Below are 13126 nucleotides of genomic sequence, written 5' to 3'. Positions count from 1 at the left end.
GTATCCTTGCCAAATAACTGGAGAGAAAGCCATCAAACACTGAAAGAAAAAGACTACCTGATTGCTAACTTTTTGTGGCCCTGTTTTCTTCTAATTGTACATCTGTAATTTAATATTTTATATTTGCTCCAGCCTCCTCTGCTTTCAGTACCAAAGATGCATTAGCAATGTAATTGACCCTCTATTTTGATTCAGTACCTTTTCATCAAGTTACAGACTCAAATCAACAATTGCATGCTCAAAAATTTGAGTGCTACCTTTAAAACTTGCGGCAAATAAAAAATCCATTCGATCTGTAGATACAGCAGTAAAAGACCGAGGGGCCTGTACATAGATTTCTTCAAATTTTGTAAAGGCTTTCTTTTGACTATCCCAAACATAAATCTGAGAGAAAGTGTAGTCACTTCCTACAGCCAAATAGTGTCGGTCCTTGAATGAAAATGGTTGCAGTATCATTGATCCTCGAGAAGGAAGATCTTGCATTTCAACAAACTGCGTTGTATTCCATTTCATTATTTTAGAATCTCCAATAAATCTTGTCAGGCAGATGAATAGGTCATTTTTAATTCTAAAACTTTTCACAGCAATAACATCCTCCATATATTGCATTACATTTTTCTGGACAAACTGCTTTGTATTTTGGTTCCATTCAAAGATTACTGGATCTTGTGACCGACTTGTTAATATTAAACATGGCTTCCCATCAATATTGACATACTCTGAGTCTGTATCTCTGAACCATTTGTGCAGAGTCTGATAGGAATAGAATCCTTTGCCACTCCATTTATATATTGTTGATAACCCAGCTTTTGAACTGTCTACTATAATAAAGAACCACTCATTATCAATCTGGAATGCCTCAATATCATTTGGCTTTGAAATTTTAGAAACTTTGATCTCTTGAAATTTCACAAATTTGGTCCAGCTTTCATCATATTTGTAAATGGCAGAATCACCAAAGAGTTGTACAACTACAACAAAGACTTGCTCTTCAATTGTTATTGCTTTACATCCAATTATCGACTGACCTGTAAAAATAGCACAATGTTGTTATTTCACATTATATGCATTTGGCAAAGTAGTACACTAACAAATCTAAACACCTCAATAACTGTGAAAGTCATTTATAGATGAACCCTCTGAATGAAAAGGGCATTATTCGAATCAGAAAGACTCAAGCAAGTTTCAAGAGTCTTGTCAGGTGGCAACATCACAAATGTGAAAATATTGAGATTTATAACTCTAATATATTACATTTGGTACATAGCCGTGAAAATTCATTATAAGCACCAGCAGTACTTGTTACTCCTGACGGTGGTGCTGTGATAGGTATTTTCAAAGTGAAAAGTGTCACACTTCCATGTCACAACCTGTTACACATAATAGTGGTTATTTCATAGTGAGTGTATAGCACCCTGTGATTGTGCAATCTGGGCAATCTCAAATCACACAATATTTCCTGAATTTCTTTTTCATCTGTAACTGAGATGTTTTTTTCTCGGAATCTGAAATTTCTAATATCCAAAATAAGGATTTAAACAAATTTTAAATATCAAAATTATTACATATTTCACAATAACATGATTAAATTTATTGATTGAATTGTTTTTGTGTCCTTTAATGCCTTTCCCAAAAGCTAGGGGTTGGACTTGATATTTTTGCTCAAAGCTGTGACATTGCATTGAATTTGGATGGTGCAGTGTGTGAATCTACAGTGTACCTAATGTTACATTAGCACTGTTCAATCAGCTGTACTGATTGGATATGGTAGCAGTTCCTGCTCAAACGTTTTCCAAAATTATTTGAAGAAAAGCTAGAGAACAAATTTCAAAATCTTTATTCAGCTAAACGTTATACGGAGAGATTTTTAAATAAAGAGGCATTGTGGTCGTGTGTGTATATGAAAGAGAGAAAGACATAGAAGAAACTATTCAGTACAACAACAATTTGCATTTATAGAATTCCTTTAATGTAGTAAAAACATTCCAAGGCACTTCACAGGAGCATTATCAGACAAAATCTGACACCGATTCATTTAAAGAGATATTAAGATAGGTTGGTCAAAGACATAAGTTTTAAGGAGCAATTTAAAGGAGGAGGAACAGATAGACATATGGAGAAGTTTAAGAAGGAATTCCAGAACTTAGGGCCTAGGCAGCTGAAGGCACAGCCACCAATGGTGGAACGATGAAAATCAAGAAAGCGCAAAATGCCAGAATTGGAGGAAAGCAGAGATCTCGGAGAATTATAGGGCTGAAGGAGGTTACAGAGTTACGGAGAGGTGAAAACATGGTTATAGCTCACAGAGACAGGAGGCAAAATTGCCATCGCCCTGATTGGGGGCGGTAAACTTCCTGGGCCCTGACTTTTATTGACCAGCCCGAAAGTCCCGCCCCCGATGTGGAATTGGGCCGTGCGCTCCTCAAAGGAAGCGGAGCGCTGTCTCCGGTGCTCCGCTTCCTTTGAGGGGTGCTCCCAGGGCATCAGTGTGCGGAGGCCAGCGCTGTGTGGATGCTCCTTCAATTAAAGGGGAGGGCGGTTGAGCACTCAGCAGGCCCTGTAGTGGACAGCTACAGGGCCACCAGGGTCCTGAGTGACCGGGCGGCACCCAAAACGTAGTGCCAGGCTGCACGATGGAGGCCAGTCGATGCGAGTCAAAGTCGGGCTGACGCAAGAGCCAACCGACAAAATAAAATGACGGTCCGGGGAACTATGGGCCTCCCCTTTAAGGAGCGCCTCGGCGGTGGATGTCTGCCAGCTTCGCGACCCACGAAGCTGCGCAAACATCCGCCCGCACCAGCCTTGCAGCCCGCGGGGCAATTTCCCCCATGGGGCACAAAAGTGTTGGTGCGGCGCGGTAAGGGGTCGGCATGCATGGCAATGATGTAATTGCTGGTTGTGCCCTGGCCCGGGGCGTTAATCGCAGGGCGCAGTGCTACCGGCACAGCGCCCCCCCAAACATCCAGGGCAATTTCCCGGGAGGCGGTAGCGCCCCCCCTCCCCCAGGTGAAAACTCCATTGTGCCCCATAAGCACCCCCCGGAGGCACTAACAGGGCTATAAAAAGGGGCGATTTCGGCCCCACAATGTTGTCCTCATCATAATTTAGTTCATTTTTCAAAAAAGTTAGATGAATTTTGAAGCAATCAGCCTTTAATTATCTTACCTGTTTATCACCTGTTACATTGACATGCTAATTACTAACAGACATAGTGAGACTCATACGAAAAATAAAATCGCACACAGTCAGACTTTCCCCTTCTTCTCCAAAGCTATCCAAACCCCAACCCGTTTCCCTGGTTAGATGTCAATGAGAGTGAAATACATAAGTCCAAAATTAGAGTCTTTAAGAGTGAAATACTTAAGGGCCGAAATTTCCCCTTTCTATAAGGCCCGTGACCGCCTGAAAGCAGCCATGGGTCGGAGCGGAATGGCAGCTGAGTCGTGGCGGATTGTCCGACGCTCGCGGTAATGCCCTGATGGATAGTTCCGGCAGTGTAGGTATCCGCTCCACTCCCCCCACTTCCGCCTCGCTCCTGCATATGCGTCGTTAAAGTCGTCATCAGATCGCACACCGCCTCGGAACCGCCCCAGAAGCTAAATTACCCTTAAATCATCTTCCTGCCACCTGTAGGTGCCAATGACAGGTTTTTGGGTCAGTACACATTGCTTGCTGAAGACTGCCAGCAGCATTTAAAGGCATGGTTGGCCAGATTATTTCCGATGGTTTAAACCATTGAGAGTTGCCTTCTTGAGTTGCTGGAATTGAAGAATAGTGGGCTAGGCTCTTCATACTCTGCAACAAAGATGCTGATTGAGGAGGCTGGGCTTGAGGAAGATTACTAAATGGGGTCAGTGCTGGTAGCAGAACACCTCCTGCACATTATGCATGGCAGGGAGGCATGCAGGAGAAGGCAGCGCCGGCTCCAACAGCTACAGTGGCAGTGGGCATGGGCCACAGCACATATGGCTGAGGAACATGTCGAAGACCACAGAGATGGCGACAGAGCTGACCTCAGAGAGGGGCACCAGGAAGGACATCAGGAAGGGCCTGTCGTCAGGAGGCGAGTCAGGGTCAGAGACGCAGACCCCCAGCACCACATAGTGGGATATATGGAGAGGAGACAGATGCTTGCCAGCACCAGGCTACAGAGGGTGAGACCAACAACAGCAGAAGGGAGAAGGCAATGAGGTAGCTGTCAGAGGAACACGCCTACGTTGATGTGGTGGCAGAAGGCCCTATCGTGAAAGGGTCTACAGACAGCAGTTCTCTTATATGAATCTGACAGATGACCAGTGTCTCCAGAGACTGTGATTCTGCAAAGACGTCATCACGGAGCTGTGCAATCTCCCACAGCCAGACCAGCAACCTCAATCACTGCTCTATCTGGATCTTTTCAAGCTGCAACAGCAGACATTGCAAACATTTTCATAGTTTGTCATGCATAGTTCCATCTCTGTATAAGAGGAAGAGGGACTACATATCCTTCTCTATGAGCAGGGAGAAGCAGTTGGAGTGGCAGACCGGATTAGTCAGGATTTCGGGCTTCCCCAGGGTTCAGGGTGCCATGGACTGCACCCACGTCGCATTGAGGACGCCACAGAACAATCCCGAGATGTTCCGTAACTGCAAGGGATTCTACTCCCTCAATGTCCAGCTGGTGTGCAACCACAACTGCAAAATTATGGCAGTTGATGCCCGGCAGCAGCCACGATGCTTTCATCCTGCGGCAGACCGGTGTGCCAGGCATCTTTGCTGGGCCAAACCAAGATTGCGGCCGGCTCCTTGGAGACAATGACTACCCACTGTGCACTTGGCTGCTGACTCCCCTTCGCAAGGACTGCTGCGCAGCAATCGCACAATGACTCTCATTCAGCCACCATGTGCATCATTGAGCAGACCATTGGAATCCTTAGAGGTTCCGTTGCATGGATCGCTCAGAAGAAGTGCTGCAGTACATGCCTGAGCAGGTCTCCCTATTCATGGTCGTCTGCTGCATGCTTCACAACCTGGCAATCATGAGGGCACAACCATTGGAGGACGAGGCAGCAGTACCACCTGAGGAGGAGGAGGTGCAGGAGCATGACGTGCAGGAGGAGGAGGCACAGGAGGAGGACCAGGATGTGGGTTGGCGGCTACGCAGGAGGCGGCGTCGCCATCAGGACCCTGCAAGGGAAGTCCGAGACCGTCTCATTGCTGCTTGTTTCCACTGAGTTCATGCGCACTTTTGCCTTCATCTGTGCATCTCCATGGTCAACCCAATGAGTTCTTTCACACACCATTCCCCACAGTGAAATGAGAGACCTGTAGGGATATTCAAACACAATTAAAAAATTTATTACACAAGAAATAATGGTGCAGACAAACATACACATTAGAATTCTCACCCTTGTGCATTTCCTTATAACCCCTCTTATGCAAACCTATTCTGCAACTATGCCGCAATGTCTTCCCTGTGGCTGCATCATGGCTCTGGGAAGGCTGCTGTGTTTTAGGTGTAAAAGCTACAGATGTCCAGCTCTGGAAGGGCCAGCTACAGACTAGGCCGCATCCTCCTCGGTGCCATCAGTCAGAATTGGCTGGGCGAAGCCATGGTTGGCAGCAATGGCGGAATGGGAGGTCTCGGCTCAGGACTGCTGTGATCCTGAGAGACCACATCTGGATCCTGGTCCGAGGAGCCTGCGCCACTCCCCTGGGGTGGCACCTCACTATCCCCACCAATCTGCTGGAGCACAGTTGGGTGGTGTGGCACGACACCGGAAGGCCCCCGGTGGACCGTGGTGGACCCAGCCATGATGACAGCAGTCAGATCTTGCGTGGCATCCAGCTGAGACTGTATGAGAGCAGATACAATCTCGATGCCACCAGAGATGACAGCAGTAAAACACTCTGTGGCCTGTTGCTCAGAGTGCATGAGAGCATTCTGAGCTTCCAGGCCAGCAACCATCCTATCCAATACAGCATGAGACGTTGGTTCCCTACTGCCTGTGCTGTAAAGGCAGCTGCCACATCACCCACGGCATGCATCAACACAGCTGGATCCGCACGGTCACTCTGGGAGTCTACCATCATCTGCACACTGGCAATGATGGGCTCCATGGTGTGCGCAGAGCTGTCCGCAATGCAGGAGGCAGACTCCTCCAGGCTCCTGACCACGTGTAAAAAGCTCTCCGGCACCCTTGCCATTGCCCCCAACATCTGCGGATGCTGGCCTGCACCCTTGTTTCAAAAGCTGTCACATCAAGGGGCTCATCTGAGTCCTCTGCAGCAGAACTCACGTGCGACTTTGACCTTTGGAGAGATGGCACCTGAGGTTACCTTTGCCCTTGACCGTGCTGCAACCCACTAGACCCTGGTGTATCATCCAGTGCAGACCCCTCTCCTAAATCTAACTACAACGACTGCGTACTCCCAGTACCTGAGCTGGCATGTGCGAATGTAAGAAGCAGTGATGTGGTGCTGGCAGCAGTGTCTCCCTCTTCATCACCCTCATCGGACGTTCCACCAATGTCTGCACTCGCCTCAAGGGTCTCGGTCTGACTCTGGCTCACACTCGCCTCAAGGGTCTGACTCTGGCTGACACTCAGGGTATCATCTGCAATCATAAGTGGCACAAGAGGTTCTGTCAGGGTGAGGTACGGCATTGCATCATCCAGCAAGCAACTTGCACACAAATATAAGTAATTGACTGGTAAGTGCTTGGGCAGTCAGGAAGAGAGGGCATTAAAGGAAGGCCTTCACTTACCGACGCTGTCCCCAACGGGATCCACACGACCGGCGGTAACAGGGAAGGTAACATTTGGGCCTACTAGCCACTGCACCTTCTCTTCCATATCACTGAGCTACTGGAAATCGGCCTCGCCCCTATCAGTCCTCTGTTATTGCAAACGGTTGTGGAAGACATGGCCTGCAAAGTAAAGAAGCGTTGTTGACATGAGACCTCGGCAATTAGTGCAAGTGGGATCCATTACTGTAACTCTCACATGAAAGGGAGCTTCCATTGAGAGTATATACACACACAGATATAGATGTCTGAGCAATCAAATGGTGCTTCAGTGACTAGACAGTGAAGGTGGGAACTAAGAGGTGAAGGAGAGGCTCAGAGATAGAAGGTGAGGAGTTGGGAAACATGTACTCACTTTCTTCTGTAGAATGATGTGGTTCAGCTTTTTGCAGCATTGGGTGATGGTGCAGTCATGAATGGAGGTCCCTGACACCTCCACAGCGATCTCTCTCCAGGCATTCACAAACACGGCGCGAGTCGGTCTGTCTGTGTCCGGATAGAGAACATGCCTCCTTCCCTCCACAGCTTGGATCAGGGTCTCAAGTTCAACATCTGAGAAGTGACTGGCCCTCCTTAAATGTTTTGCATTAGCCATTCCTTCACAAGCAACAGAGACAAACTCAGTGCTCAGGGCCGAGCTGTAAACCCTGCCCTTTAAGAAGGACAGGGAGCTGTTGCCTCGTTATCAGTCAATCGGCATCAGCTGAATTTCTCGGCCTAATCGGCCAGTCCATACCCACACCGCTGCAAAGAGCCCATTCCCACCACCAACACCGCACCGCTCCTTTTTTTCAGCAAAATTGCTGAATTTCGGTCTAATGACCGCTGCATCCATTGCGGCATTAATGAACGGCAAAAAGCGGTAGGCACGCCTCGTTTCGGGCGGTGGACAATTTCGACCCCAAGAAGTCTTGCTACAATTGTACAGGGCTTTGGTGAGACCACACCTGGAGTACTGTGCACAGTTTTGGTTTCATTCTCTAAGGAAGAACATACTTGCCAAAGTGGTGGTGCAACGAAGGTTCACTAGATTGATTCCTGGGATGAGAGGAAATTGGATAAATTGGGCCTATACTCTCTGAAGTTTAGAAGAATGAGAGGTGATCTCATTGAAACATACAAGATCCTGAAGGGGATTGACCGGGTAGATGCTAAGAGGCTGTTTACCCTGGGTGGAGAGTCTAGAACTATGGGGCATAGTCTCACGATAAGGGGTCAGCCATTTAAAACTGAGATGAGGAGGTATTTCTTCACTCAGAGGGTTGTGAATATTTGGAATTCTCTACCATAAAGGGCTGTGGATGCTGATTCGTTGAGAACATTCAAGGCTGAGATAGATAGATTTTTGGACTCTAGGGGGTGATTGGGCGGAAAGTGGAGTTGAGTTTGACGATCAGCCATGATCTTATTGATTAGCGGAGGCTTGAGGGGCTCTATGGCTTATTCCTGCTCCTAATTCTTATGTTTTTATATTCTAATGTTCAGTACTGATACACAGTGACCTTCAGGTGAGATTCATGCCCCCAAGATGGATCCCGCTAGAGTCTGGCCGCAAAATTGCCGTAGTGCTGCTGAAAGACCATTGCTGCAGCATCAGAAGAGGTGGTTGGGCATCAAAAGGGGCAGAAGAGCCCCAAACATAGGCAAATTGGCAGAGACTGAGGTCTATAAAGGAAGGCAAGTGGGCACAAAATTAGAGAAGGTCTTGTTCCTCCATTGGTGGACCAAAGGACATTGCCACCGCTTCTAGCCTTACCGCCACCTTCCTAGGAAGTAATGGTAACCTGAGCGGACACCAGGAAGATCCACCCCCCACCTCCCACTGCCATTCGTTTGCACTGGGCACCGAAGGAGTGGCTAGTGGTAGTCCCAGTGGGGGTGAGGAGAGAGAAAACAGGTCATAGAAAAAATAAGTAAGTTGAATTTTGAAGACTCTGAGTACCACCTATGTTTTGTAATTGGAATGTTTACATTTCTGATAGCTAAGAGAGAGAGGCCCAGAGATACACAACCATAAACCAATCACAAAATACCAAAGTCATTGTTTACAGAGATCCCTTCGAAAGGCTTTGATGATCCCTTTAAGAGCTGCTGGTTTGGCCGCCAAGCACCTGAGAATACTACACGTGCATGCTGCTGTCGGTCAATAATGAATGTTGGAAAGGGGGCCACAAGCAGGACCTAATGCCGATTTCCGGTGCAAGCCCTATACAGGAATCTTTACCAATATGGTGGGCGGTGCACTTCCAGAGCAGAATGAGTGCACGCACACTGCCTGCCATATGGGATGCTTAGGCATTTTACAGCTGCAAAATGAATTTTTAGACTATGAAGTCTTAAACTGTTTCAAATTAACCAGAATGCATAATTCTTAATGTAAAAATTAAAATATATTCTGAGGGACATGTCCCCAGGTCCTTGTAGGAATGTATCACCCAAATTTGAGCCATCAACATTTGGATTTTCCCTTTAAGCTTTTATTTTTTTCCCTCCTCCAATACAAGTGAAAGAATATTATTTTTAAGCTGTACAACCATGGAAGTTTGGAGGTTATTTGATCCATTGTGTCTGTGCCAGCTCTTTGTAAGAATAATCCAAAACTAATCCCACTGCTCCACTCTTACCCCATTGCTCCTTTGCTTCAAATATTTATTCAATTTTCCCCTAATAGATACCATGATATCTGTTTTAACTACTTCCTTTGGCAAAGCATTCCAAGCTCCAACAATCCTCTATTTAAAGAAATGGCTCCTAACCTCACCCTCACTCTCTTAAGTAATCATTTTAAACTGCTTGACTCTTTCCAGTTGATTGGAATTACATCACAAGAGAAGATTCTCATTGGTAAAGAATTATATTAAAACTCAGTAAATACATAATGTGGAGCTTCTCCCCTCCTCATATAACTGTCTTTGTTGTATGAAAACCTGCATAATTTGCCATTTTTTAAAAACTACTAAACCACGTGGAAAATTCTGTTGTTAAAAAATAAGTTTGAACTAAACTGTAGTAGTAGGACAAGGTGATACAGGCTCAAACTAATAATGTGTTTTGGCCTTTGTAATGTATTTGCTTCATGGGCTCTTTGCTTAAGAATTCACAGCTGCACATTTGCTGTAAAGAACTAGCTGGTTTATTAGCAAAGGTTTAACAATCAAACTGAACCTTATCAGTTCATCCACGAGGTTCACAACTGCATGCCTCATCGTAGATAACATGAACTCAATTAACTGGGGTTTTATTGAGTATTGCGAACATCATGTGACTGGTTAAGCCACTCAGAATGCAACAGCTCTGTCATGTATGTAACCACAATGTAACACCACTGTATTACTGTATACACTCAACCTAGATGCACACATTGACCACAAGGGGTGAACTTGTGGGAGACACTCCTTACCTGATCACACAGGTATAAAAAGAGAGGTTCCACGCAGGGTCATCGTCTTTGGAGTCTTGTGAATAAAGAGTTAAGGTCACAGAGTGACCTTGTTCCCAGAATGTGCCTCGTGTGGTTTCATACTATAGAGTAAGGACTTTACATTGGTGACGAGAAATGGGAATTCACAACCCACGAGAATGGCCACCGGTAGCACAGAGGATTGGTACTGTGTTGGGGAAGAGTGGGACGATTTTATCGAGAGGCTTCAGCAAAGCTTCGTTACGAAAGAATGGCTGGGGGATGCAGCGGCCGACAAGCGAAGGGCTCATCTTTTGACCAGCTGCAGACCAAAGACTTACGCGCTCATGAAGGACTTACTAGCACCCGAAAAGCCGGCGGACAAAACCTTTGAAGAACTTAGCAAATTGATCGGGGAGCACCTCAAACCGGCGAGTAGCATACATATGACCTGACACAGATTCTACACTCACCGACGTCGTGAAGGATAGAGCATACCGGACTTCGTAGCGGACCTCCGGCGTTTGGCCAGCCTCTGTAAGTTCACAGACGCTTGCAGAGGGGAGATGCTAAGGGACTTCTTTATCGAGGGCATCGGTCATGCGGGAATTTTCCAAAAATTAATTGAGACCAAGGATTTGACCTTGGAAGCGGTGGCGTTGGTGGCTCAAACTTTCATGGTGGGGGAGGAAGAGACGGAAATAATATATGCGTGCAATTCTACCTCTAACGCAGCGATGGATCAGGGGGTCAACATCATCAATGCGACTCAGAGCCCCGCAGGCAGGCAGGGGCAGTCCGACACTCCCCAGGCAGCAACAGACCCTAGAGTAGGACTTCAACAGAGACAATGGCCGGCTCAACGGACATTCACGCCATCACAGTGGACAATGCGGCCCGGGATTGAGAGCAGTCAAAGGGACAGTCAGCGCGGAATGCCTGGCCATAGTCCCTTTGTTCCCAACAATGGAAACTTTAACTCATGCTGGAGGTGTGGGGGAAAACACTCAACTAGATCTTGCAGATTTCAACAGTTTGTTCTCAGGAACTGCAATCTCAATGGCCACTTAGCTGGAATGTGCAGGAAGTCTGCAACCGGACTAATATATGAGGCGGATGAACCAGAAGAGGGTTCTTTGAGGCAGGATGACTTTTGGGGCAAATCGATGGACGCCAAGGTTCAGCGGGTCCATGTGGCGAATATTCACAGTTCATACACCAGAACACCACCAATGATGATGAGGGTTTTATTAAACGGTATCCCAGTATGCATGGAGCTGGACACTGGGGCCAGCCAGCCACTCATGGGCATTCAGCAATTTGAGAAGCTATGGCCACTTAAAGCCAGTAGACCCAAATTAGCACGTATTGAGACACAATTATGGACTTACACTAAAGAAATCATTCCGGTGCTAGGCAGTGCAATGTTGGCTGTCACACACAATGGGTTAGTGAATCGGCTGCCGCTCTGGATTGTCCCGGGCAATGGTCCCGCACTGTTGGGGAGAAGCTGGTTTGCCGAGATGATCTGGAAATGGGAGGATGTTCACGCAATGTCATCTGTGAAGCAAAGTTCATGCTCACAAGTCCTACAACAATTCGATTCACTATTCCAACCTGGCGTCGGGACTTTCAAAGGCACCAAAGTAGTGATACACATCACCCCGGACGCCAGGCCAGTGCACCACAAAGCCAGAGCGGTGCTGTATATGATGCGGGGAAAGATCGAGAGTGAATTGGACCGGTTGTTGAGAGAGGGCATCATCTCGCCTGTTGAATTCAGCGACTGGGCGAACCCCATTGTTCCCGTCCTAAAAGCGGATGGCTCTGTCAGGATCTGTGGACTACAAGGCCACCATCAATCGGGTGTCCCTACAAGATCAATACCCGCTCCCGAGAGCGGAGGACCTCTTCGCCACGCTGGCAGGCGGCAAGCTGTTCACCAAGTTGGACCTCACTTCAGCCTATATGACCCAGGAACTGGCCGACGAATCTAAACTACTGACCACCATCACCACGCACAAGGGACTGTTAGTTTATAACAGGTGCCCGTTTGGCATTCGATCAGCGGCCGCGATTTTTCAACGAAACATGGAAAGCCTGCTTAACTCCATTTCTGGAACGATCGTATTCCAGGACGACATCCTCATCACGGGTCGAGACACTGAGGAGCACCTCCACAACCTGGAGGAGGTTCTATGCCGACTGGACCAGGTAGGCCTGCGACTCAAGAAGTCTAAAGGTGTGTTCTTAGCTCCTGAGGTTGAGTTTCTGGGCAGGAGGGTTGCTGCAGGTGGAATTCGGCCCACCGAATCCAAAACAGAGGCGATTCGACGAGCACCCAGGCCCTGCAACACATCGGAGTTGCGTTCATTCCTGGGACTGTTGAACTATTTCGGGAACTTTCTGCCGAATTTGAGCACTGTCTATCTGACCCCTGGGTCTCTCTATCTGACCCCTGGGTTCACTCTATCTGAAGCCCTGGGTCTCTCTATCTGACCCCTGGATCTCTCTATCTGACCCCTGGGTTCACTCTATCTGAAGCCTGGGTCTCTCTATCTGACCCCTGAGTGTCTCTATCTGACCCCTGGGTCTCTCTATCTGACCCCTGGGTCTCTCTATCTGAAGCCCTGGGTCTCTCTATCTGAACCCCTGGGTCTCTCTATCTGACCCCTGGGTGTCTCTATCTGAACCCTGGGTCTCTCTATCTGAAGCCCTGGGTCTCTCTATCTGACCCCTGGGTCTCTCTATCTGACCCCCTGGGTCTCTCTATCTGAGCCCTGGGTCTCTCTATCTGAGCCCTGGGTCTCTCTATCTGACCCCTGGGTCTCTCTATCTGACCCCTGGGTCTCTCTATCTGAACCCCTAGGTCTCTCTACTGTTTAAGTTACAAAGCCTGCGTAACAATTTTTTTTCACATGTTCAGTCTTTTCATGAGTTAT

At 47.4% G+C, this 13126-nt stretch overlaps 1 protein-coding gene across 1 annotated transcript in view; it reads right to left on the bottom strand.

Moving 5' to 3' along the window:
• Positions 1-210: 210 nt before the first annotated feature.
• Positions 211-13126, bottom strand: part of lgi2a (leucine-rich repeat LGI family, member 2a) — a 152550-nt gene continuing 139634 nt past the window's right edge. The window contains exon 8 of the mRNA XM_070863441.1: positions 211-1028. Coding sequence (XP_070719542.1) covers positions 211-1028 — 818 coding nt within the window. The remainder of the gene's footprint in view (positions 1029-13126) is intronic.

The sequence above is a fragment of the Pristiophorus japonicus genome, chromosome 2 (assembly GCF_044704955.1).
Source record: "Pristiophorus japonicus isolate sPriJap1 chromosome 2, sPriJap1.hap1, whole genome shotgun sequence".
Lineage (NCBI taxonomy): Eukaryota > Metazoa > Chordata > Chondrichthyes > Pristiophoridae > Pristiophorus > Pristiophorus japonicus.
Note: the sequence above shows the minus strand (reverse complement) of the source record. Positions and strands in the feature narration are given on the sequence as shown.